Raw genomic sequence first — 22922 nt, forward strand, 5'->3', positions numbered from 1 at the left:
ATTGATGGATGATGTCGCAGAGAAATATTAATCATACTGCATCGAGTGTGGTGCAGGATAAATTCACTCACATTCAGGCCTTAGGCAGAGGGGTCGGCTCGAAAAATCAGAAACAGTCTCCCGAGGAAGACAGTGGAGCGAGTGGCGCTGTCCCCCATATGGCTACCACAAGAGAAGGGCAAGACCATCCAGCCCCACCAACTGGAAGTGCTTCCTACGCAACTGTGCTAGTGACCACCCAGGAAGGGAGAAAATGGCAACATATGAAGTGGAGCATAGAAATGAATACGTACATCATGCAAGCATACTACTAAATCATGAAGCTGGAGACCGATATGACAACTTACAGGGTGAGACTACATACCAAGTGGCTGGAACGATTCCCGGATATTCAGGTCAAGGAACAGCAAATAGTAGACCAGAGAAAGACCATCATCATGAAGAACCTGATAGCTCCTGCAACCTTGGAAAAAATCAAGCAGAATGTGAGCGATCAACTACAAAGAACAAAGAATATGGAAACAGAGGAGGAAGAATATACCACCACCAAACCAGAGGAAGAAGAGCAAGAAGAAATACAACCCACAGCAGCTGAAGTGGAAAGAGACGAGATCGTGATATCCAGAATAGGGGACGAGTGGAAGAAGGCCCTAACAGAATTCGAAGGAATGGACCCCACAAAGACTCACGTGATACCGAATAGAACCTCGCGGAGAGTCACAGACCACCTCAATCGGCATATAATACCACATTACCTCGACAGCAATGGTACAACACTGGGGGCCATCCACACAGCCGTGTATTGTGCTGTGGTAGCAGCCACGAGGATTAATGGAAGAGAAGCGAGAGACCAGCAGCAGAAGAACCAAAAACAGAAGGAACAACCAGCTTGGGAAAGAAGATTTCAGCAGAAGATAGAAGAATTAAGAGTCAAGATAGGACAATTGACCCAGTACCAATGGGACAATAGGAGTAACAAATTAATTGGAAAAGTAAAGAGCATCCTCAAAAGAGACAGCGACCACAGCAAACATGAGATAAAAAAATCAGGGAACAGGAGAGTACTTGGACACATTGAAGCAGAACCTCCTTGCACTCAGCAAGAGACTACGCCGATACAAAGAGCTCCCAGAGGAAAATAAACAACAGAATCTTCGATGAGGACAAAAGAGGCTTCTACAGGAATTTTGGAGAAGACGGGAAAGAAGGGTACGGACCATCTGAGAAGATGATGATTGAGGAGTTCAGGGGAAATATATGGAGCAAGGAAGTAAGATATAAGAGCCGAGTCATCTGGATAGAACTAGAAAGCAAGAAAACCAAGGATGTACAAGAAATGAGAGGGTGGGAGATTCGGGATGAAGAAGTAAAACAGACGATCAAGAACTCTCACAACTGGCGAACTCCAGGAATAGATAATGTCCACAACTACTGGTACAAGAAGCTCACTTGCACACACAAGCACCTGGCAGAGCAGTTCACCTGAAAGATAAGGCACCAGAGACAATCCCGAAGTTTCACACAAGGAATCGCATATCTGAAGCCTAAAGACGAAGATGCAAGAAACCTGGCGATACAGAGGCCAATCACCTGCATCCCAACAATGTACAAGATCCTGACCAGCTGCAACGGTTGAGCAAAGGATGCAAGGAGCAATTAACCAGAGATTCCGCAGTTATGGAGCAGGCCTACAAGAAGTGCCGCAACATGTACACAGCCTACATCGTTTACCGCAAGGCCTTCGACTCCGTGCCTCACAGCTGGCTAATAGAGACCTTGAAGATCTACAAAGTCAATCCAATAGTGACAAACTTCCTAGGAGAAATGGTGGTGAAATGGAGTATCACCATTAAGGTCGAAAATATCACAACCAGGTCAATCGCCATCAGAAGAGGAATCTTTCAAGGAGATGCCCTGAGTCCAATGTGGTTCTGTCTAGCACTTAACCCACTATCTACCATGCTCAACAAGTATAGATATATCCTCAAAGAAGGAAGGAAGGAAGAATCTGTACACCCTCACCCAGCTGATGTACATGAATGACATCAAGCTTTGTGAGGGAACCGAGAAGCACCTCCAGCAACTACTCCAGATCACTAAAGAATTCAGCGATGACATTAGGATGGAATTTGGTCTACACAAATGCAAGACAAACGGACTGCACCAGAGAAAATTAGTCAATTGAAACTACCAGCTGCAGAGCTGCAGGTAAAAAGATCGAAGCCATGGCAGAGGGAGAGGCCTACAAATACCTGGGGACGATGCAGGCTCAGCAGTTACAGCACAAGGAAATTAAAGCCTGCCTGACCGAAAAATACCATCAGAGACTCAGAAGTCTGTTGAAAGCAAAGCTGAATGGAGAGAACACAGTTAAAGCCATTAACACTTATGTAGTCCCAGTGCTAACATACTCCTTCAGGGTCATAGATTGATCTAACAACGAGCTGGAAGATATCATGAGAAAGACAAGAACGATGATGACCAAGAGCAGCCAACACCACCCGAAATCTGCCGTGGAGAGACTGACCAATGCCAGGGAAGAAGGAGGAAGGGGCTTGATAGACTTCATTGAGCAACAGAAGACAGCGATAGTTAACCTGAAGGATTATTTCCAGAAACACACAGTAGCACTCCATCAGGCCATAAGGAAGATAGACAAGCGGTAAACCTGACTCAACCTAAGCGAGGAGTACCCCCAAAACAAGGAAGTACAAACAAAGCTAAAAGGATGTGCAGAGAAGACACTCCATGGCAGACAGTACAATCATCTCCATCAAGACCACATCGATAACATTGCTTCCAATGCATGGCTCATGAGTGGGACGCTCTTCCCCTAGGTGCCTCCGTAGCCAGGTGGGAAGGAGCAGCAGTGCATAGCACATGCTTCTTGATTAGACCGGGGTTCGAGCCCGTCACCACCAAATACGGAGGATGCAGAAAGGTCAGGGAATGACCACCGCATATTCCTGGAGCAATATGGCACTAGTTGCTAATGCTCCTAAAAACCAAACAACAACAACAACGCTCTTCCCCGAGACTGAAGGATTCATGCTCGCCATCCAAGACTAGGTAATCAACACCAGGAACTATAGAAAATACATCACCAAGTAGCCCAGAGTGTTTGATGACATATGTCGACGATGCCACCTGGCCTCAGAAACGATCCAACAGATCACCGTGGGATGCAAGGTGATCACCAGACTGAGTACACTCACAGACACAACCAGGTAGCCAGGAAAATACATCAGAAGGTAGCAAGGATATACCAGTTGATCGAAGAAAGTGTATCGTACTACAAGCACGAACCCCGGGCATTACTAGAGACCCAACCCACAAACTGTACTGGGACCGCACCATAATAATGGATAGAACAATCTCGCACAACAGACCAGACATAACCTTGGTGGGCAAGAAGGAATAGGCTACCTATCTGATTGACATAGCAGTACCCAACACTGGCAACCTGCAGAAAACCCATGGGGAAAAAAATCAGGAAGTACACGAACCTAAGACAGGAGATCAAAGGGATGTGGCATATGCAACAAGTAACGACCATCCCGATCATCGTGTCAACCACAGATATGGTGCCAAAGATCCTAAGCCCAGCAGCAATAAGTCTCCCAACGAACATCTACAAGGAACTCCAGAAAGTTGCAACCCCGAACACTTGTAGGATAGTCAGAGAGTTCCTCGACGAACAGTAACACCAGACATAACAACAAACCACCCTGTGTACTTGTTAGCAATACCAGTCACAAGGTGGAACCCCCAGTCAGGGAGAAATAATAATAATAATAATAATAATAAGATATTTCAGATGTTGGATTGCAGGATATTGATCACTATTGTGTTATATTGGAAACATGTTTTGGTAAAATGTAGACTTTATTTAATGGTCTGTAAGCTATAAAACGAAATTCTACTTAGTCGCTGATAGTCTGTCACCTGCTAATTGTGAATAAGCTAATTTTTTCATACTTAAACAAACCTAATTCTTTCTAAACATTCTAGTAAAGGAAGGAAGAATGCATTAATACAAGTTATTTAGCATTAGTAAATTTCTCCCAGTATTTGTGACGACAGGAAGTAAGCTGCTTAATAAATTTTTACTTCAGTCATCATCCGATATCGTGGGAAATTTTGTTTTGGCAACTATTCTAAAGAAAAAAAAAAAATAAGTTATTTGCAGCCTAATTGAATTAAAATAAGAAATTGAGAAGGTTACATAAATGAAGTTTTTTTTATATTTTAAATTTGCTGTATGAAAAGCTTGTATACTTCTTTAATCAAAAATTAAAGTCAGCAGTTTAGTTATGGAACATTCAACAGAAAGGTATAAAATAAAAAGGATTTAAATTTAAGAAGTAGTTGGAAAGTTATTGGAACAATGATCTTAGTAAAGGATATTTTGAAAGGAAAATAGATATATCTATGACCTAAAGTTCGAATACATTTGAAATTATTTTTTATAAACATGTTTTCTTGTGAAATTATTTATGAGGGCCCGACAAAAAACATTAACTTATTGAAACTAAGGTTAGTGTATCTGTGGCAATAGTGAAAACACTTTTTGGATCTGAAGTGACTGTTTTAAAGGGAAATTTTCTTATTTAGATTTGATTTTTAAAATTCAATTAACTATCATAGTTGGTTGCATCAAATGACACTGATACCTGCATATGAATGCTCTGACGTCAGTGTGTTGAAGCATTCATATGCAGGCACATTTCCTGTTACTGCTCAACACACAACTGCTTGGGAACATGAGAGAAAATATTTATTTTGTATTGTAGTGTTTAGTTGAAAGGTACTCTAATAAAAATGCTGAAAAATATCTGCATACCATAATATTTTGTTATATGTGAGTCTCTGAAACTTGTAAGCCAGTGTTATTTTTGTCATGTTAGTTTTGATGTAAGAACACCCTTCATGTGATGCCCAGGGAGGATTGTTCTTCATATACAATGTAATTTCTTTGATGAGTGACTAATAAATTCACATATATATTTATTTATATACCATATGCAACAATGTGTAAGGTATATAAATGGATATACAGCAATACACCACATAACACTGATAATTGGTACTGAAACTATTCCGTGTTATGTGAAACCGTGCTAATTGAGGTATAATTATAATGGATTTTAGTTGAATGCATTGCAGAGAAACAGTCTATAAACAAATTATAATAAACCTATAAACAATTTGCTCTTGATAGCCAATTAAAAGGTTTTGAAATAAAAAAATATCGCAAAAATTTTTTAATGAAAAGGAAACATCATGAGAGATGAGAAAAAACTTTATTTAGGTATTTCAATAATACTTAAAATTTTTTCTCAGCTTTCAAGTCTTTGTAGCATCAAATTCCATCTTGTAAAATTTGCGTATCTTAATGCTGTGTTCAACATTCGGATCTCCAATCAAAATCACCTCGCAGGCCATGACAACCCCCTGAAAAACTTTCTCCAATTCTTCTGTTGAAAATACTTTTGGTGCCACTTCAGAATTATTTTCCTCTTCTTCATATGCAGTTTGCTCATCAATTTCAAGGACAGTTGCTTGTTTGTTTGCTATTTGGATTTTAGGAGCATTAGAAACTAAGGCCATATTGCTCCGGGGATATGCGGTGGTCATTCCCTGACCTTTCTGCATCCTCTGTATTTGGTGGTCACGGGCTAGAACACCGGTCTAATCAAGAAGCCTGTGCTACACACACTGCTGCTCCTGCCCATCTGGCTACGGAGGCGCCTAAGGAGAGTTTCATCATCTAAGTCACTTGCATGTGAGTCAATGCAGTCACGTACATTAACAGTGTCCGAAGTTCCAAATCCCAAGTCTTTTCCGATCATCACAATGTCTTCGGCAATTGTCTGAACTTGCGATTCAAAACCAGTGAAATCATTTACCAAATGGGGCAAAACATGCTGCCAAACAGAATGCATGTTGTTGGCAGTGCTTTCTAACCAAGATGTGGATGTATTTTTGATCGTATTAAAAGGGTAAAAAATAAATTGTGAAATGAAAAGTTTGAAAAGCTGTCACATCTTCTCGTCAAGATGAAATTAAGAATACTGAACAATGTTGCATGTTGCAGCTGACTGCCTGAGGGAAGCTATTTTCACATGTGCATGTGAGACAATAGAGTTGGCACCGCAGCATACATGTACTGTAACTAGGGTACGGCAATGCAGCATACGTGCAGAGTACGTGTCTAGGCTATTGAATGAGTTTTAATATGTACAGTAAATTTTCCATTTAAACTTAACTGAAAACTGTGTTATAGTGAAACCCGTGCTGTTTGAAGCTGTGCAAAACGAGGTATTGCTGTACATATAGCTTCAATTATCTCTTTAAAGGAGAGGTTTTCTTCAAGGGTGTTATCTCAAAAGAAATAAACTATGCAAATACTTTATACAACAAGATGCATACATTTAACAGACAAGCCTCTCGAGTTCGAGTACGAGGGTAGCCTGTGCGAACGTACATTTCTGCCGTTCCTGGAACAGAGAAGTTTTTTCTGATTTATTTTCTGTTTTATTAGCTTAAATTGTCATATTAACTTATTTTCTAGGGTAGTTTTATATTCTTATTTACGATACTTAGATTAAAGTAATTTAGATAGAGATTTTGTAGGTATTACTTAGTATCGGAAAGGGTATCAAATCCACGTGTTTACAGTTCGTAAATAGCTGCCATTGTTACGCGATACAAAATATCTCGAAATAGATAGCATAAGCTTAATATAGTATAGTATAGTACATAATATTGTCAATTAATCAGATAATTAATCTTGTTGAACTTCATTGTCAATTAAATTGTACTTTTAACTATACATATAATGACTTGGGTTACGTAACATAAATAATTAGTAAAAAATAAATAATTAATACTTAAATTGATACGGAAGTTATATAAAGCGATTTTGTAGATAACACTCGATACTGAAACATAAATATAGCGTTATAACTGTGTTGAGATATAAGTTTAGGGTTTTAATTTTGTATTGAAATTGAAATTTTATTGAAATTAAATCGAAATCATGACTCTGACAAGAGCAGCAAAGCAAAAGGCTCAAGCTAATGGGAGTGCTGTGGCTCAGGGGAGAACTGAGGGGGGGGGGCAGTTGCCCTCTGAATCACAGCCTATTAAAATGCACTACTTGCTTGATCTTTGTGGAGCAGTCAGGTACGGGACATGATACTGCCATGGGGGATACCTTTGTGTGTGCGCGATTCAAGGAGTGTAAGGAAATCAGGCGACAACTCGGCATTGTTATGGGCCTATATGAGAGCTTGAAGGACAGGGTGGATGCCCTCGAAGGATTAAAAGTGAGGGGCCCATCAAGCTCTCAGCTGCCCACACCAATGCCAGAGCTTGCACTTGGTCATCGTGCAACACAGCAGCAGCCCCCAAGGCAGAATGCGCTGGTCCCAAAGGAACTAGTAGTTGTTGGAGACTCTATTGTCAGGGAAACGGGAAACATGCTTTGTAAAAAGGATAGGTGGAACAGGACCAGGGTATGTCTGCCAGGGGCAAAGGTTGATGACGTTGTAGAGCGGATATCATCTTTTAAGGGCACAAAAGGTGATATAGTTGTACACGTTGGCAATAATGATATTAAGAGGAGACCGGCGGAATTACTTAACAAGTACAGGTCACTGTTGAAAAAAAAGCCGTGAATTACGGTTGAATTTGAGAGTGTCTGCAATTCTGCCCAGACACGATAGGAGGGAGTATATGACGAGAGCCATGTCGATCAATTCGGCCATGGAAGGATTGTGCAAGGCTCAAGGGGTAGAATTTTTTTCAGCCTGGTCTGTACTTGTTAACAGGAGAGACTGCTTCTACTAGGATGGGATACACTTAAACAGAAAGAGTGCAAGAATGTTTGCTGATGCTATCGAGGCAGCGTTAGGTGGGTCGGAAAACTGCTAGATTGGGGGGGGGGGATACAAGGACTAATAGATTAACAGTATCCACTGGCAGAAGTGAAAGTGATTCATGCACTGCTTCTATTGGAATGAGGCGCAGCCTGGAAATTAAGATGCAGGATATTTCAGAGACTGCTGGGAATCATTGGGGTACAAGTAAATACATGGGTTGTGTTAGGGTAGCTAAGAAAAAGAACAGGTGCATGTATATTTGCATGTACACCAATGCTAGGAGTTTAGTAAATAAATTTGATGAATTTGAGGTATTGCTCAAAACATCAAAGGCAGATATTGTGGGGATTTCAGAGACGTGGTGTCACACAGATATAAGGAATGCAAAACTGGAATTTGGGGGGTAAAATGTCTATAGGAAGGGAGGAGGGGTTATGCTATTAGTTAAGAAATATATAAAATCCAAGGAAGTGAAGCCAGTCGACATTGCTGGACAGTGCAGTGTCGAGTCAGTTTGGTGTGACATAAGCATTGGGAGATCAAAATTGAGAGTAGGAGTGTGCTATAGGCCTAATGATTCTGATGAGTATAATAAGAAACTGTACGGGGAAATAGAGTGGGCCAGCAAATCAGAGAGTCTTATAATGGGGGATTTTAATTTCCCAGATATTGAGTGGAATTTGGGGGCTGGTCACTCACACACTAGCAAGGCTTTTGTGGATTTATTGGATGATTGTTTTCTACATCAGCATGTTCGGGAGGCAACTAGGGGGAGTAATACTCTTGATTTGATTATCAGTAGTGATTCTTCAAGGAATAAGAATCTGCAGGTAAATGAACCACTAGGTGGCAGTGATCACAGTGTGCTGAAGTGGGAGTTACTCAAAGAGGTAACTACCATTAGGGGTAAAGGGAAGGGTTATTGCTTTCGTAAAGGCAACTACGATGGACTGAGACAGTATTTAAATTCAATACAGTGGGACCAACTGATGATGTTACCAACAGCAAATTCAAAATGGGAAGCATTCAAAGAACTTATCTTGGAAGCCACTAGGCTTTACATACCAACTAAGAAATATTGTTCACGGTTTAGGCCTAAGTGGATGTCAGATGAACTAATGAGACATATGGCAGAGAAGAAAAATGCATGGGATACATACAAATTAACACGTGATACAGAAGCCTATGATAGATACAAGTTGATCTGTAACCAAGTTACAAAGGAGGTTAGGCAGGCGAAGGCAGATTATGAGAAATCTTTGGCAAGGGATGCAAAGAAAAACAGCAAAGAGTTCTTTACTTATGTAAACTCTAGCAGGAAGGGGATGAGTCAGATTGGTCCACTTGATATCGATGGGTTAACTGTTGATGATCCTGCTCAGCAGCTAACAAACTGAATGAATATTTTGCATCAACATTCACACATGAGGAGTTATTCAGCGAGGGGAATGCCAGAGGTGTATTCAACTCTGGCAGTAAGCTAGAGAATCTTGTAATAACTGAGAGTAAAGTGGAGGAGAAATTGTTGAAGATAAATACAAGAACGGCATCTGGGGTGGATGGGATCTATCCAGTTATATTAAAGGAGGAAGGAAAGAAAGTAAGCAAACCCTTATCCATAATTATGAGAGCTTTCTTGATCTCAGAGGAAGTACCCATGGACTGGGGATGTGCAAATGTGACCCCAATTCACAAAGGAGGATCAAAGGGTGACACAAATAATTATAGACCTGTTAGTTTAACTTCTGTTCCCGGAAAATTAATGGAGGCACTGGTTAAAGAAGCACTGAAGGTCATCTAGACAAGACTTCAGTTATAGCTCAGACACAGCATGGTTTTGTTAAGGGGAAGTCTTGCCGGACCAATTTGATTGGATACTATGATGCAGTCACAAAAGAACTGGATGCAGGGAATAACTTTGATATTATATACTTGGATCTTAGAAAGGCTTTTGATACTGTTGCAGATGGAAGACTGCTGCACAAATTGGAGCAGTGTGGCATTGGAGGCAAATTGCTGCTATGGATAAAGGGGTGGTTGAGGGGGAGAAGACAGAGAGTAGTAATCAATGGACACTGCTCATCGTGGACTAATGTTATTAGTGGAGTCCCTCAGGGTTCAGTGTTGGGTCCATTATTGTTTTCTGTATTTATAAATGATATTGATGATGGTATATCAAGCTTAATGTCCAAGTTTGCAGACGATACGAAGGTTGGCAGGGTTGCAAGGACACTACTGACACTATGCTACTGCAACAGGATCTGGAAAGGTTGAGCAGATGGGGTGAGAGGTGGCAAATGAAGTTTAACATTGACAAATGTAAAGTACTACATATGGGAAACAGCAACCCCGTATCAACTCTGTGGTACTACACTGACAGTGGTAGAGTATGAAAGGGACCTGGGGGTGGTTGTGCAGGCAGATATGCAGCTTTCTGAGAAGTGCAGACGGGCTGCAAGAATAGCTCATGGTGTATTGTCGATGATATATAGGAATTTTTCTAGCAGGGATAAGGAGGTGATTATTCCATTGTATAAGGCAATGGTCAGACCACACTTAGAGTACTGTATACAGGTCTGGAGGCCTCATTTCAAGAAGGATGTAGAGGTGCTGGAACGAGTACAGAGAAGGGCAACAAGATTAGTGAATGGAACAAAGGGATGCTCTTATGAAGAAAGGCTTAAGTTTTGCAAATTACAATGTCTGGAGACTAGGCACCGGTGAGGTGATCTGATAGAGGTGTATAAAGCCTTGAATGGTTTGAGCATGCTCAATGCTGATGGGATTCTTCCTCTTGCTCAGAATAATCACCTGAGAGGGCATAAATTAAAATTGAGACAGATGTAGGATAGATGTGAGGAAATTGGCCTTTAGCCTTGCTTTAGGTGGTTGGTTGGTGGAATAGACTTCCATCCCTTGTCGTGGAAGTTGATAGCCTAAATAAGTTTAAGGCTCAGCTGGACAGGTATTTCGAACGAACAGAGGGGTGAAGTGGAAGTGGTTATTTTTTATTTATTTGTTTTTTTTTTTTTTTTTTTTGGCTGATGCTGCATAAGCTTGCTTTCTTGTATCAAATGCCTCTACTAATGCTAATGCTAAGACTACATTACAAACGTTTATAGGGTTCTTGTAATGACCTGGTCAGGGTCAAGGTCGTAAACCTTGAACCTGACAAAGGACAAGGTACAGAGTAAAAACAGGTTCATGTGTACTTGCTTTTATACTTAAGCTAGAGAATAGTGAATAAATTTCATAAATTTGAAGTACTAGCAAAGTCAACAAAAGGAGCCATTGTGGAGATATAGATGGATTGTGTCAGGTATAAGGAGGTTCCGAAATTATTTGGATATGGGAAATACAATGTGTACTTCCCATATCCCAGGAAGGAAGAACAAAACAGGAGAGGAGAGTAGGAGAGGAGGGTTATGCTCTCAGTTAAGAAGCACATAATATCAAAGGCAGTGCATTCGGTGGACATGTGTGGCCAGGCACTGTTCTGTACATTTGGTTTGGAGGCATTAGCACTGAAAAACAAAAATGAGAGTAGAAGTTGTTATAGACATGATGACTCTGATGAGTGCAAGACACAACTGTACAGAGAAATATAGTGGGCCAGTAAATCAAAATGTCTTATAATAGAGTATTTTGACTGGAACTTATGAATTGGTCACTCACACACTAGCAAGGATTTGTGGATTTATTGGATACTACATGTGTACAGAGAAATATAGTGGGCCAGTAAATCAGAATGTCTTATAATAGAGTATTTTGACTGGAACTTATGGATTGGTCACTCACACACTAGCAAGGATTTGTGGATTTATTGGATGACTGTTTTCTGCAGCAGCTTGTTAAGGAAAAGGGAAGAGTTCTTACTTTCGTAAAGGTTACCACCACGGTCTAAGAGTTTTCAAATTCTATACAGTGGGTCCAACTGATGATGTTAATCATCAGATTAACATCATCAGTTGGACGATGATGTTAATCATCAGATTTCTAAATGGGAAGCATTCAAGGAGTTAATCATGAAAGCTATTATGCCTTTCATACCAAGTAAGAAATACTGTTCAAAGTTTAGGAAAAAATGATATATTAGATAGACTAAAGAGACTCGTGACAGAGAATGCATATAAATTATCAGGCGATACAGAAGCTTATGGTATATATTGGCTAGTCTGTAATCAAGTCACAAAGGAGGATAGGCAATCTAAAGCAGATTATGAGAAATCTTTGGTAAAGGATACAAAGAAAAACGGCAAAGGAATCTTTACTTTCATAAGCTGCAGAAGGCAGGGGATAAATCAGATTTGACCACCAAATTCTAATAGGAAGCTAAATGATTTTGTAAAAACCTGGAGGAAAATGGAAGAGAAATTGTTTAATTAAAACATAAGAAAGGGACCCGGGGTGGTTAGGTTCTATCTAATTATATTAAGAAAAGCAACAAAGGAAGTAAGCAAACCCTCAGCCTTAATTATGAAATCATCCTTAGATTCAGGGAAGGTCCTCATGGACAGATGCGTAAACGTATCCCCAATTCACAAAGGAGATCAAAGGGTGATAAGAGTAATTATAGACTTGTTAGTTTAACTTCTGTTCCAGGGAAAAATAATGGAGTCACTGGTTAAAGAAGTAATGTAGGGTCATCTAGACAAGACTGTAGTTATAGTTCAGACATAGCATGGGTTCGATAGGGGGAAATCTTGTCTGACAAATTTGACTGGAATGATGTGGTCACAAAGGAACTGGATTAAAAAAATAATTTTGATATCATATACTTGGATTTTAGGAAAGTTGATACTGTTGCTCATGGGAGACTACTAAACAAATTGGAGCAGTGTGGCATTAAGGGCAAGTAGCTGATAGGGATAAAGGATTGATTGAGTTTAGTGTTGAGCCTATTGCAGTTTTCTATATTTATCAATGATATTGATGAAGGTATAGCAGGCTTAATGTCCAGGTTTGCAGACGATAAGAACATTTGGTATGGTTGCTATTGACAGTAAGGACGGTACGCTACGGGAATCTAGAAAAGTTAAGCAATGGGCAGAGATGTGGCAATTTTAACAATGACAAAAGCGAGGTACTGAATGTGGGTAGCAGTAACTGTAGATTAACTTACCAACTGTGCACTGCACTCAGGGTAGTGGAGAAGGAAGAAGAAGACTGGTTAATTGTGCAGTCAGATATAAAGTATATAATATGCAGGAATTTTGATAGTTATATAAGGCAATGATAAAGCCACAGTGGGTGCTGCATACAGGTCTGGAAGCCCCATTTTAGGAAGAATGTAGAGCTGCTGGAATGAGTACAGAGAAGGGCAACGAGATTGGTTGATGACTGGGGTGCAAGAAGGTTTCAAGAAAGGTTTCAGTTCTGCAAACTTCAAGGTCTGGAGAGTGGATGAGGTGATCTGCCTGAGGTGTTTAAGGTTATGAATGGTTTGAGAAAGCTCAATGCTCATGGGATTCTTCCTCTTGCTCAGATTACATGCTCAAGGGGGCATAAATTCAAATCAAGGAAGGAATTGAAAAATAGATATGTAGAAATTTTCGGCAAGTGGTTTATTGCTGGAACAGATTTCCATTTAAATTGAGAGCTTAAATAAATTCAAGGAAAAATTAAGAATACCTTATGGAGGAAATGGATAGGTGAAAGGGGAATTTTTTTTTTGCCTGAGGCGGTATAATTTTGCTTTCTTGCATCATATGCTAATGCTAAATTGGCATTATCAAATCAGTATTAAGTGCTTTTTTGAAGGAATTCCACATGCTTTCAGGTTGTTCACCCTGTAAAGTCACCTTCCAATGCCGGCAGTGAGAGCTGTCAGAATTGGAAGAAATTTTTGATCTTTCGATCTGGTAATGTTTTTTATAATAATAGTTCAACACAATGGAATAGGTTGAAATCACTCTGAGTTATACTATATGGAGCAATTGGCCAGTTTTTCAGAGCCATCACTACCTCTTTCCTCTCCCCTACCCATGCAGTTTCACTAACAAAGTCTGGTGTTTTAGTCCTTCTGTAACCATTTCTGTTTTTTATGTCACTATTGAGAAATGCATATCTCAACAATGTACTTGCACGATCAGCACAACTAGACAAATATTATGTTCTATGATAACTGCAAATAAACATTTCTCACAAATGATATCATATCACCATGAAATGTGACATCAATTTTTGAATTTTTCTTTGTACTGCATGCTGTCAATTTGCATATTTTTTTGCAAATATCTGATTACATCCCATTTTCTGCTGCTCGAAATTGAGAAATAACTTGTGTATGGTACACAAGGCTTATTGTCTTAATTTATATTTTACAATCCACGGAATCCACCCTTGAAATATCAGAAATAATCGATTTCACCATAATGCTCATCATAACCTCAAAAGGCATTACTCATACTGCGTGGTGGAAGAGTCCTTTCCTATTGGGCATGTGATCATCATATACAAAACTACAATCACATGGATGAAATTTGTGAAACCAAGACTACAATGCATGGTATGGTGCCACCAACTACGTGAACATTGTGAACTACAATTCCGAAAACAAATGCATCTTATCCTACAAAATATTCAAATATCTCAGAATAAAATCCACATATATGAGGGCTGTTCCGAAAATACCCAGACTGGCAACACTGCTTCATTGCTATGGAAACAAGTGATGAGTTTGCACTCTAGGAATGTTCCCCCAATTTTCTTAATTTGTGCAAGCGTATTATGTAGTATTCATTTTTGTGTTTGTTATAGCAGTTTATGTTGGGGAATGAGAAAGATATTTCATTAATTATTAGACAAAGAAACGCAACTGAATTTTGTCTAAAGTTAAGGAAAAGTGGTTTTTGAATAAAATAATCACATATGACGAGTCCTGGATCCAACATTTTGATCCTAAGTCCAAAAAGCAGTCAAGCATAAGCAAACACCACAATTCACCACCTTCATAAAAACTGAGTTTTTGGTTCATCAAAAAAAAAAAAAAAAAATCCCGATGTTGAGTTCTTGAGAAACAAACTGTAAATGGAGAAAATTATGCTAACTTGTTATGAGTTCACCTCAGCAGGGCTGGCCTCAGGCCGATGGGCCCTGAGCTTGGCAGAAAAATTAAAATTAAACAAAAAAAGAAATAAATAAAAATAAAAAAGAGAAGGAAAAGGTTTTTTTTTTTTTTTTTTCAAAGTTAAAGGGCTCCTGTGAAACCCAAAACAATGACTTTTTTACATATGTTTAGAAAATATGATCAGCATTTTATTAATGAGTATAAAGGACACAGATAAAAATAATGTTTTTATTATGATTTATTTAATTTTTAATTCATAATATGTGAACAGCAAAGTCTGTATAATTTATAAAGGTGTGGAAATTTTGGCCATTATCTAGGTAATTATCTCAAGGCCAGTTTTTACATATCCCTTGAAATATCAAAAGTAATTAATTTTCACACATGTATACCCCACTTTAGATATGGGCCAGACATAAGGTGGGGTATACATGTATGAAAATTAATTACTTTTGTCTGGCACTCACAGTATGCATCGCTATAAAGTTGTATTGTAACATTGGTGTGTTTTTATTTGAATAATTGTGCTCCTTATTGTGTAAGTAAAATTTATATTATTCTTCATTTTATTTATTGAGTTGGAGCTGGAACACAACACAAACTCAGTGGAAAAACTATGCCAATGCAGCTGCATTGGAGCCGAGCTGGAAATTTGGCCCTGCGAAATTTGGTAGACATATTCATTTGTCAAGACAATTCACAATTTTAATTCATAACAAAGCAAGTTTTTTAAATTAAATGTAACACATTCTTATTGACTCAGCAACTGGCCACCACCTGAGTATTGTTTAGACTGATTCCAAGCTTATAGAAATATTAGTAAATAAAAGAGTCATGAAATATTCAGCAACACCAGTGTCAAATATTAAATATACGTACATCACAGTCTGATTTTATTTTAGTGTTGGTGAATTTACATTTTTTGTGTACATACTCTGTTGTCAGAGGGGAATATGTTTTATTTTACAATACACAAATTTGTTGCTTAACAGTCTGGCTATGGACAGTGTTGTCGTTTTTAATGCCTATCGCGCTAGATTTGGCTTTCTTTTTTATTTTCATCTGAAACAAAAAACTGCAAGGACTAGGAATGAGCTATTACTATGCTAACAAGAGACATATTTCAATCACGGATCGTTTGATCCACGTGTATGGTGTTCGGAAGCTGACCAGTGTATTGGGAGGGACTCTTCCTGTAATTAGCATTTATCCCATGGTGTTCAGAGAAGGAATAAGTAACGACAAGGCAGAGTAAAGCATCTACTTCAGTCACTATAAAGCATTAAGTTTCATTTAGTTTATGGTTTTGAAGTTTTCATTTGCCATTTTCAAAACAACATTCTACCCTTGTCTATTGCTCTGTTTCTATACAGCCAACAAGACCTGGACTATGCTACTGGCCATGAATAATACATTTTATAACCGTTTTATATGTACAGTATCTGTTCTGTGTTTGTTTGTGGTGGAAAAATTTGTTTAAAAGTTAATTGAAGAAGTAACTTGGGAAAAGAGAGTGGGAAATAAAACAAAAAAATTCAGCCAATCACAGAGATTTTCATTTGCTTTATTGGCAGAAAAAGTTCTGCAGCTCTTATCAAGCATCATGTACCATTCTGTGATTCTACATTTCTAAATTTCTCAGAACATTAAAAAATTTACTCATTACCACCAATTTTTTTTCCAACTTGTGATAGAAAGGCTGAAGATGTAAGTAAATTTATTATTCCAGTTTTCATTCCCAAATTGTGGATTCATAATTTGTGAACGTGGGCCATTCACAAATTATGAATGATCCACATGACGTTGTCCAGTTTTGATACTAATATATGTTACTCATTGCTGTAGATCTATTTATTTTTTATTGAAAATTTGTTGAAGGGTCATTTATAGATCAGAGAAAGATATAATATGAATTTCAAAAAGCTGTTTTTCTTGTCCACACTTATTTATTTTTTATTTTTATTTTTTGCGCTTATTGCACAATCAATGCGCACCTCTGAATAGAGAAGTATGCATTGATTTCCTTTGTGTGCAATGCAATGCCAACTTTGTAACATTTATGTAATAAGAGATTTTATTATTGCAGTTTTCATAAGGCAATCATTATATGTTGTATAGTTTATAATAATATATGATTATTAATAGCCGTATGGTGCAAGGAAGCCTGCGGTTTAGGCTGCACCAGCCAAAAAAAATTCCCAAGTTACCCTGAGAGAGAGAGTCAGAAGTAGAAAGGAATCACCAAAAAAGTGAAGAATGATGATATCCAGCTCTGGACCCTTGGTGTGCCAAGTCCATACTCACCACATGTGACCTCTTGGGGTTAATATGTTACTCATTGCTGTAGATTTATTTTATTTTATTTTTTATTTTTCTTTGTTTGTGTGGGTAGCACAGTGGCATCGCCACCATCCTTTCTCCACACCAAGTAGAAAAGGGCCAGGTTCGAATCCCGCGAGGAACTTTAATGGGGGTTTTTTCAGTGCGTGGCTGAGTCAGTCGGTCTCCAGGTATTTTCCCCAGAAACTGGGGTTTTTCGTTCAACATCAAGCAAATCGACCAGAGAACACACGCAATTTACAGACACAAAAACATATGGGTAGATGTAATCAATTACGGGAGATTAATAAATTTTTTTTTCCCTGGAGCCCCTGTAAGAATGATGCCCCGGGCAACTGCCCTGTTAGCTCGTGCCTTAATCCGGCACTGATCAGGAACAAACATCTTGGACAATTAGATGAGTCTCCAACGAAACATTCTGGGTCCCATTAGGAGCTCAGTGGCTAAATGACTAGAGGAACAACGGTACATGACACTACACATATACAAAATCCATATACCTTTAAACCTCTGGCATTGACAGTGTTCTGTTTCACACCCACAATGTATACTACGCGGAGATTAGGGTAACCCCAGGTGTCGTTTGACATTAAACACTCTACTCTCTAATATGCCAGTCGGTGTGTATGAACAGTTCATAAAATTTATCAATGTAAAGAGCAGTACTGGAGAAAATTTGTGCAATGTGCTTAAACAGGAATTCGAAATGTTAGGATTACACAACTAATATCCCAGGGAAAGGTTATGACAATGGAGCTAATATGAAAGGAAACGTTTCAGGTGTTCAGGCAGGAATTTTACAGGAAAATTCAAGGACATTTTTTACACTATGTGCTGTCACAGTTACAATCTAGTTCTAGGGGATATGGCAAAAACCTGTCCTGATGCAATGACCTTTTATGGGACACTTCAACGTCTGTACGAGCTCTTTTCAGCATTAACAAAGAAATGGCGATTATCCGAAAATATGTGAAGGGTCTTTCTTTCTTTCTTTAAAGTTTCTCTGTAAAACAAGGTGGGAGTGTTGAATGTGTTGATTTCGATGATGCACCTTTTGAAAATAGCATCAGAAGATGCTGAAGCAAGAATTGAAGCTGAATCACTAGATAACCAGATTAAGGAATACCAGTTTCTTGTTTCTTTAGTATTTTGGCATGATTTTTTTGTTTCAGGTAAGTAAAGAACTGCAAAGTGATTCTACAGATCTTGCTACAGATCTTTCTTCTTCATTTAAAAACCTTCTGCACTGGATGACCAAGTATAGAGACAATGGCTTTAAACAAATCTTAGTTGGTGCCACAAAAAAAATTATTATTATTATATTTTTGTCTGTAGTCGACTCTCTGGTCGACCTGCCTGTTTTGCTGGACGAAAAATTCCCAGTTACTTGGGGGAAAAAACCTTGCTATCTACACCTGAGACTGGAGTGAAAAAAGCCCATTAAAGTTCCTTGCATTATCGACAGAATTTGAACCCAGGCCTTTTCCACCCGCTGTGGGGAGTATGGTGACAATATCACTGTGCTACCCACACAGACTAGTTGGTGCCACAGAACTTGTGACAGAATTGGAAGTATCTCGAGAATTTCACACAAGAAAAGGCACTTCAATTACCACCTACTGATGAACCTATAACAAATCCTAAGGAAGCTTAGAAGGTAAATTGCTTTAATAAAATTGTAGACAAGCCTTTGCAGTCTCTAGAGTCATGTTTCTAGCAGTTAATAAAACATAATAATCTTTTTGGTTTCTTGAGTCAATTTTTAAGAATTCCAAAGGACGAGTTAAGAAAACAGCTTGCAGATTTAGAAATCACACTTTCAGAAGCTAAAATCATTGAGGGCAACGAATTGGTCAAGTCTGTGCAGGTGGCAGATATTGATGGCCATATGCTAGTGGAGGAAAATGTAAGCATTGAAACCAATTCTTCCAGAATTGTGCTTCGAAAATCCTTTAAATATTTTACAATTTCTCACAACTAATGAAAGAGCCACTGGATTTTTGAATTTAATGATATCACTAAGAATATTTTTAATGATTCCAGTGACTGTAGCTTCTGGGGAAAGAAGCTTTTCCCATTTAAATTTATCAAAACTTAATTAATTAAATAATAAATATTTAAATTATACAAATTATTTAATTAAAACATATCTAAGGCCAACAATGCTTCAAGAGACTCATCAGCCTTGCTATTGTATCCATTGAAAGAGAAGAAGCAAGGAATTTAAATTTTGAGAAAGTCTTCAAAGATTTTACCAATAAATACGCAAGAAAAATATCCTTCTGATTAGTTTTGTTTATATTATCAACATTTCTGGTCACTTGTTAACAAGTTGTAATAATATAAAAATAATAAATAATTATTAATAGTTTTAGTTTTTCATTTTTTCATTATTTCAAAATATTGAGGGATTAATATAAATTTTTCAAGGAGCCCTGCCAGCACGCTCCAATCAGGCACCACATTTTTTTCCACCCTCCATACAGTCCAGACCTTGCACCATGCGATGTCTTGGCTTTCCTGATCCTTAAAAAAGAGTTCAGTTCAAAGGGAAAAAAATTTAACCCAAATGAAGAAGTTAAATCTGCCACATCCGCTATCCTGCAATGACTTTCAGAAAATGGGCTGCAGAAAGTGTTTCAGAAGCTAGTGAGCCGCTGAAAAAGGTGTAAAGAATGTGAAGGACGTGTTTTTTGAAAAGGAGACCTATACCAACCCCCCAAGTGACTCAGATTTACAGCAATGATCTCAGTCCGCACATTTTTGGATCATCCCAAGTTTGTGTATGGCTTGTAAGCATGTTTTATGGCCTGTTTGTTTGCATAGATAATTACTGAATAAATAGCAAGTAAAAAAAAAAAGAAAAAATTTTTTTAAATACTACCTTGATAAGATAAATTTTCAAGATAAAATATATGAAATTCATAAAAGTTAGAAAGGTATATAGCAAAATGACAAAAAATAAACTTACGGTATGGTCAGTCCACAGCAACTTAAGCGAAAAAAATTAAAATAGACAATTAAGTAAGCAATATTGGAATTTCTTCAGAAATAGTAAAAATGTTAAACAATGCAAGTAAATCACACTTTCAAAATTACTTAGAATATCTTGAAAATATAAATTTATTTCTTAAATAGAATTCCAAATATCACGAAAAATGAAATCTAGAAGTGGGGAGAAGAAGTGTCAATGTTGCAAAAGTTTATTTAAAGTCCTAACTGAATTAAAAATTAAATGCTGCTGACAAATTATTCTTTATTTTATAATAAAATACAGAACAAAACATCATATACCAGTACATACATAATATGCTATCAAACATTAGTTTCTCTAGAATTGTTCCATATGCAGATTTTTGTTTGGATTTTCTGTTACAGATGTTCAACTCATTTAAAATGTTGAGCCAAACTTTTATAACCAAGGTGCCTAGACTTGCCTGTCAGGATCATTTCCAAACTCCAACAGAAACACATGCGAACTAAGTTTTTGTTTCTTTTACAGGGCTCAATATTTTGAGACTCAGAACTGTAATAAGGAAATGTCAATAGGCCAAGCACCATTTGTGATAATTTAATTTATTCACAACCGCCTTATGCATCTGTTAGTTCTCTGACAAAGGACCACAGTAAATCAATTCTTTCCGGTTGCTTCATATATTTATTTTTTTTTATTGACAAGTACTGGAAACTTCTCTGCAAATATTTTTAAATTTCAAAATGATATGCTGCCAAGATATGCGGGCTTTTCTAAGAACATTACTTTTCAAAGAAAGAAAGTACACATTGTGCTCATATTCATTAAGTATTTTCTAATAAACAAAAGAATAGAATCTTCACCTCTTGTTTTAATTCTCAACATGATCTTACAGTAAAGGGTGACCAGATTTATAAAATTTATAAATATTTTTGTCATATTTTTTAGATGACTGAATTTCTTCCTAAAGGTGTTCCTTTATGATATTGTTGAAGTCCATACAAGGAATGTCTTTAAAATGTGTTTTTGTTATTAATTATTGCCTGTACAGTTCAAGAGACAACTGATTCCTTTCATCAATTCAAAATGCATTCATTAAAGAAAACACCCTCTCTAATGATGCATTTGTGCCAGCTATTCCTAACACAAAACTCACAATGCATACAGGCAGTTCTTGCTTTACAAGATTTTTTTTTTTTTTTTTTTTTTTTCAAGTATCAACAAATTCGAAAATATAAACATTAATTGCAAAAAATGAATGATAAACATTCATAAATCCCACATTTCAAACCACATTTGTAGCTATACAATACAGTGCACCCCGATTTATGACATTAATCTGTTCCAGAGACACCATTGTATCATGAAAATATCGTAATGTTAATCCAATAACACATTGTTTTTTTTTTTGCTTATTTTGGTTATTCGTTCCAAGAAAGTTGAAATTTTTGCTATATAACCAAGCTATTTACCTCTCTAAAAGGTAATTTTTATAATGTAAATTGTATTAGTTACCAATTCAAATTATTAAAATGCACTATACTTTCATTGTTATCATATGTTCCATTATAAGAATCAATTTATTGGGTTTTTCTGTTAGTGCAATCAATTATAAATGGGTAGTAAATTCCATGTTAGTGCATTTGCAAAAATACTGATAGCTAGAATTGTGTGGGGTTTTACGTTATGATGAAATGTGTTTCTGCTTCATTCCAATCTTCCATCATATGAAAAACAAATAAATTTTCAGAATCTTCTCTTTCTTCCTATTCTTTGTAAACTTGTTACTCCACACGTATTGTGTTAGTTAGTTGCAATTTGTGCATGCTGTTAAAAAATGCTTATGCATGCTATCCTGAAATTTATAAAGAAAAGAGAAGGTCTTGGAAACAAACAAACACCTCGACGTATTTCTGAAGAAGACGACTCCTTGTGCTTCCAACAACGAGTGCCGAGCCAACAATGAGTGATCAACATGTGTGCATTTAGTCGATGATGAAGAATAAACATTCTTTAAATAACATTTGTAAGTCATAAATAATTTCTTTATGCTCATTTCTTTGATAAATCAATCATTGTTTAGCTAACTAATTTCATTGTTGAGAATGTAACTCCTGTTTTCAACATTATGTCTATAAGAAATAAATTCCACACTTTATGAACATGCGCTAAGAATGAATTAACTCGTAAAGTTGGGAACTACCCATATTATGTTCCCAAATTTAATGTCTTCATTTTTCATTGTCTGAATGGTCTCAGTTCACCTGTCACTAGTCGTCACACCACATTTCTTCCAATGATCAATCTTAGATTCACATATATTCATCATGCGAAGAATATATGTGAATCTAAGAATGTGTTATGGGGTCAATTTTGGATATGTTTTAGAGACACTGTTGATCAACACACCAAGATGGAGGGATATTTAACAAAACCCATTTAAAGTAACATAGCTCTGCAAAAGGCTTGGCCCAGTTTTCCACATATTCTAGGAAAGTATCAAAAGAAATTAGTGACAGTTTCAGAAAATTCAACGTCTCTGATGACACCATCCTCTATCAGTTAGTTTTTCAGGTCCAGGAAGCAGATGTAAAAAAATGTTGTTCCTTTCTATTGAGCATTTGTTCTGTCAGGGCAATCAGTTCTTGTGCCA

General features: G+C 37.4%; 1 protein-coding gene across 3 annotated transcripts in view; it reads right to left on the reverse strand.

The window, feature by feature from the left end:
• Positions 1-22922, reverse strand: part of LOC150081794 (RNA-binding protein 25) — a 769112-nt gene that overhangs the window by 94326 nt on the left and 651864 nt on the right. For all 3 annotated transcript variants that reach the window (XM_090378892.1, XM_090378890.1, XM_090378891.1), the window contains one exon: positions 20267-20287. In XM_090378892.1, coding sequence (XP_090235018.1) covers positions 20267-20287 — 21 coding nt within the window. The remainder of the gene's footprint in view (positions 1-20266; positions 20288-22922) is intronic.

The sequence above is a fragment of the Mastigoproctus giganteus genome, chromosome 8 (assembly GCF_048544385.1).
Source record: "Mastigoproctus giganteus isolate SK-2022 chromosome 8, ASM4854438v1, whole genome shotgun sequence".
NCBI classification, from domain to species: domain Eukaryota; kingdom Metazoa; phylum Arthropoda; class Arachnida; order Uropygi; family Thelyphonidae; genus Mastigoproctus; species Mastigoproctus giganteus.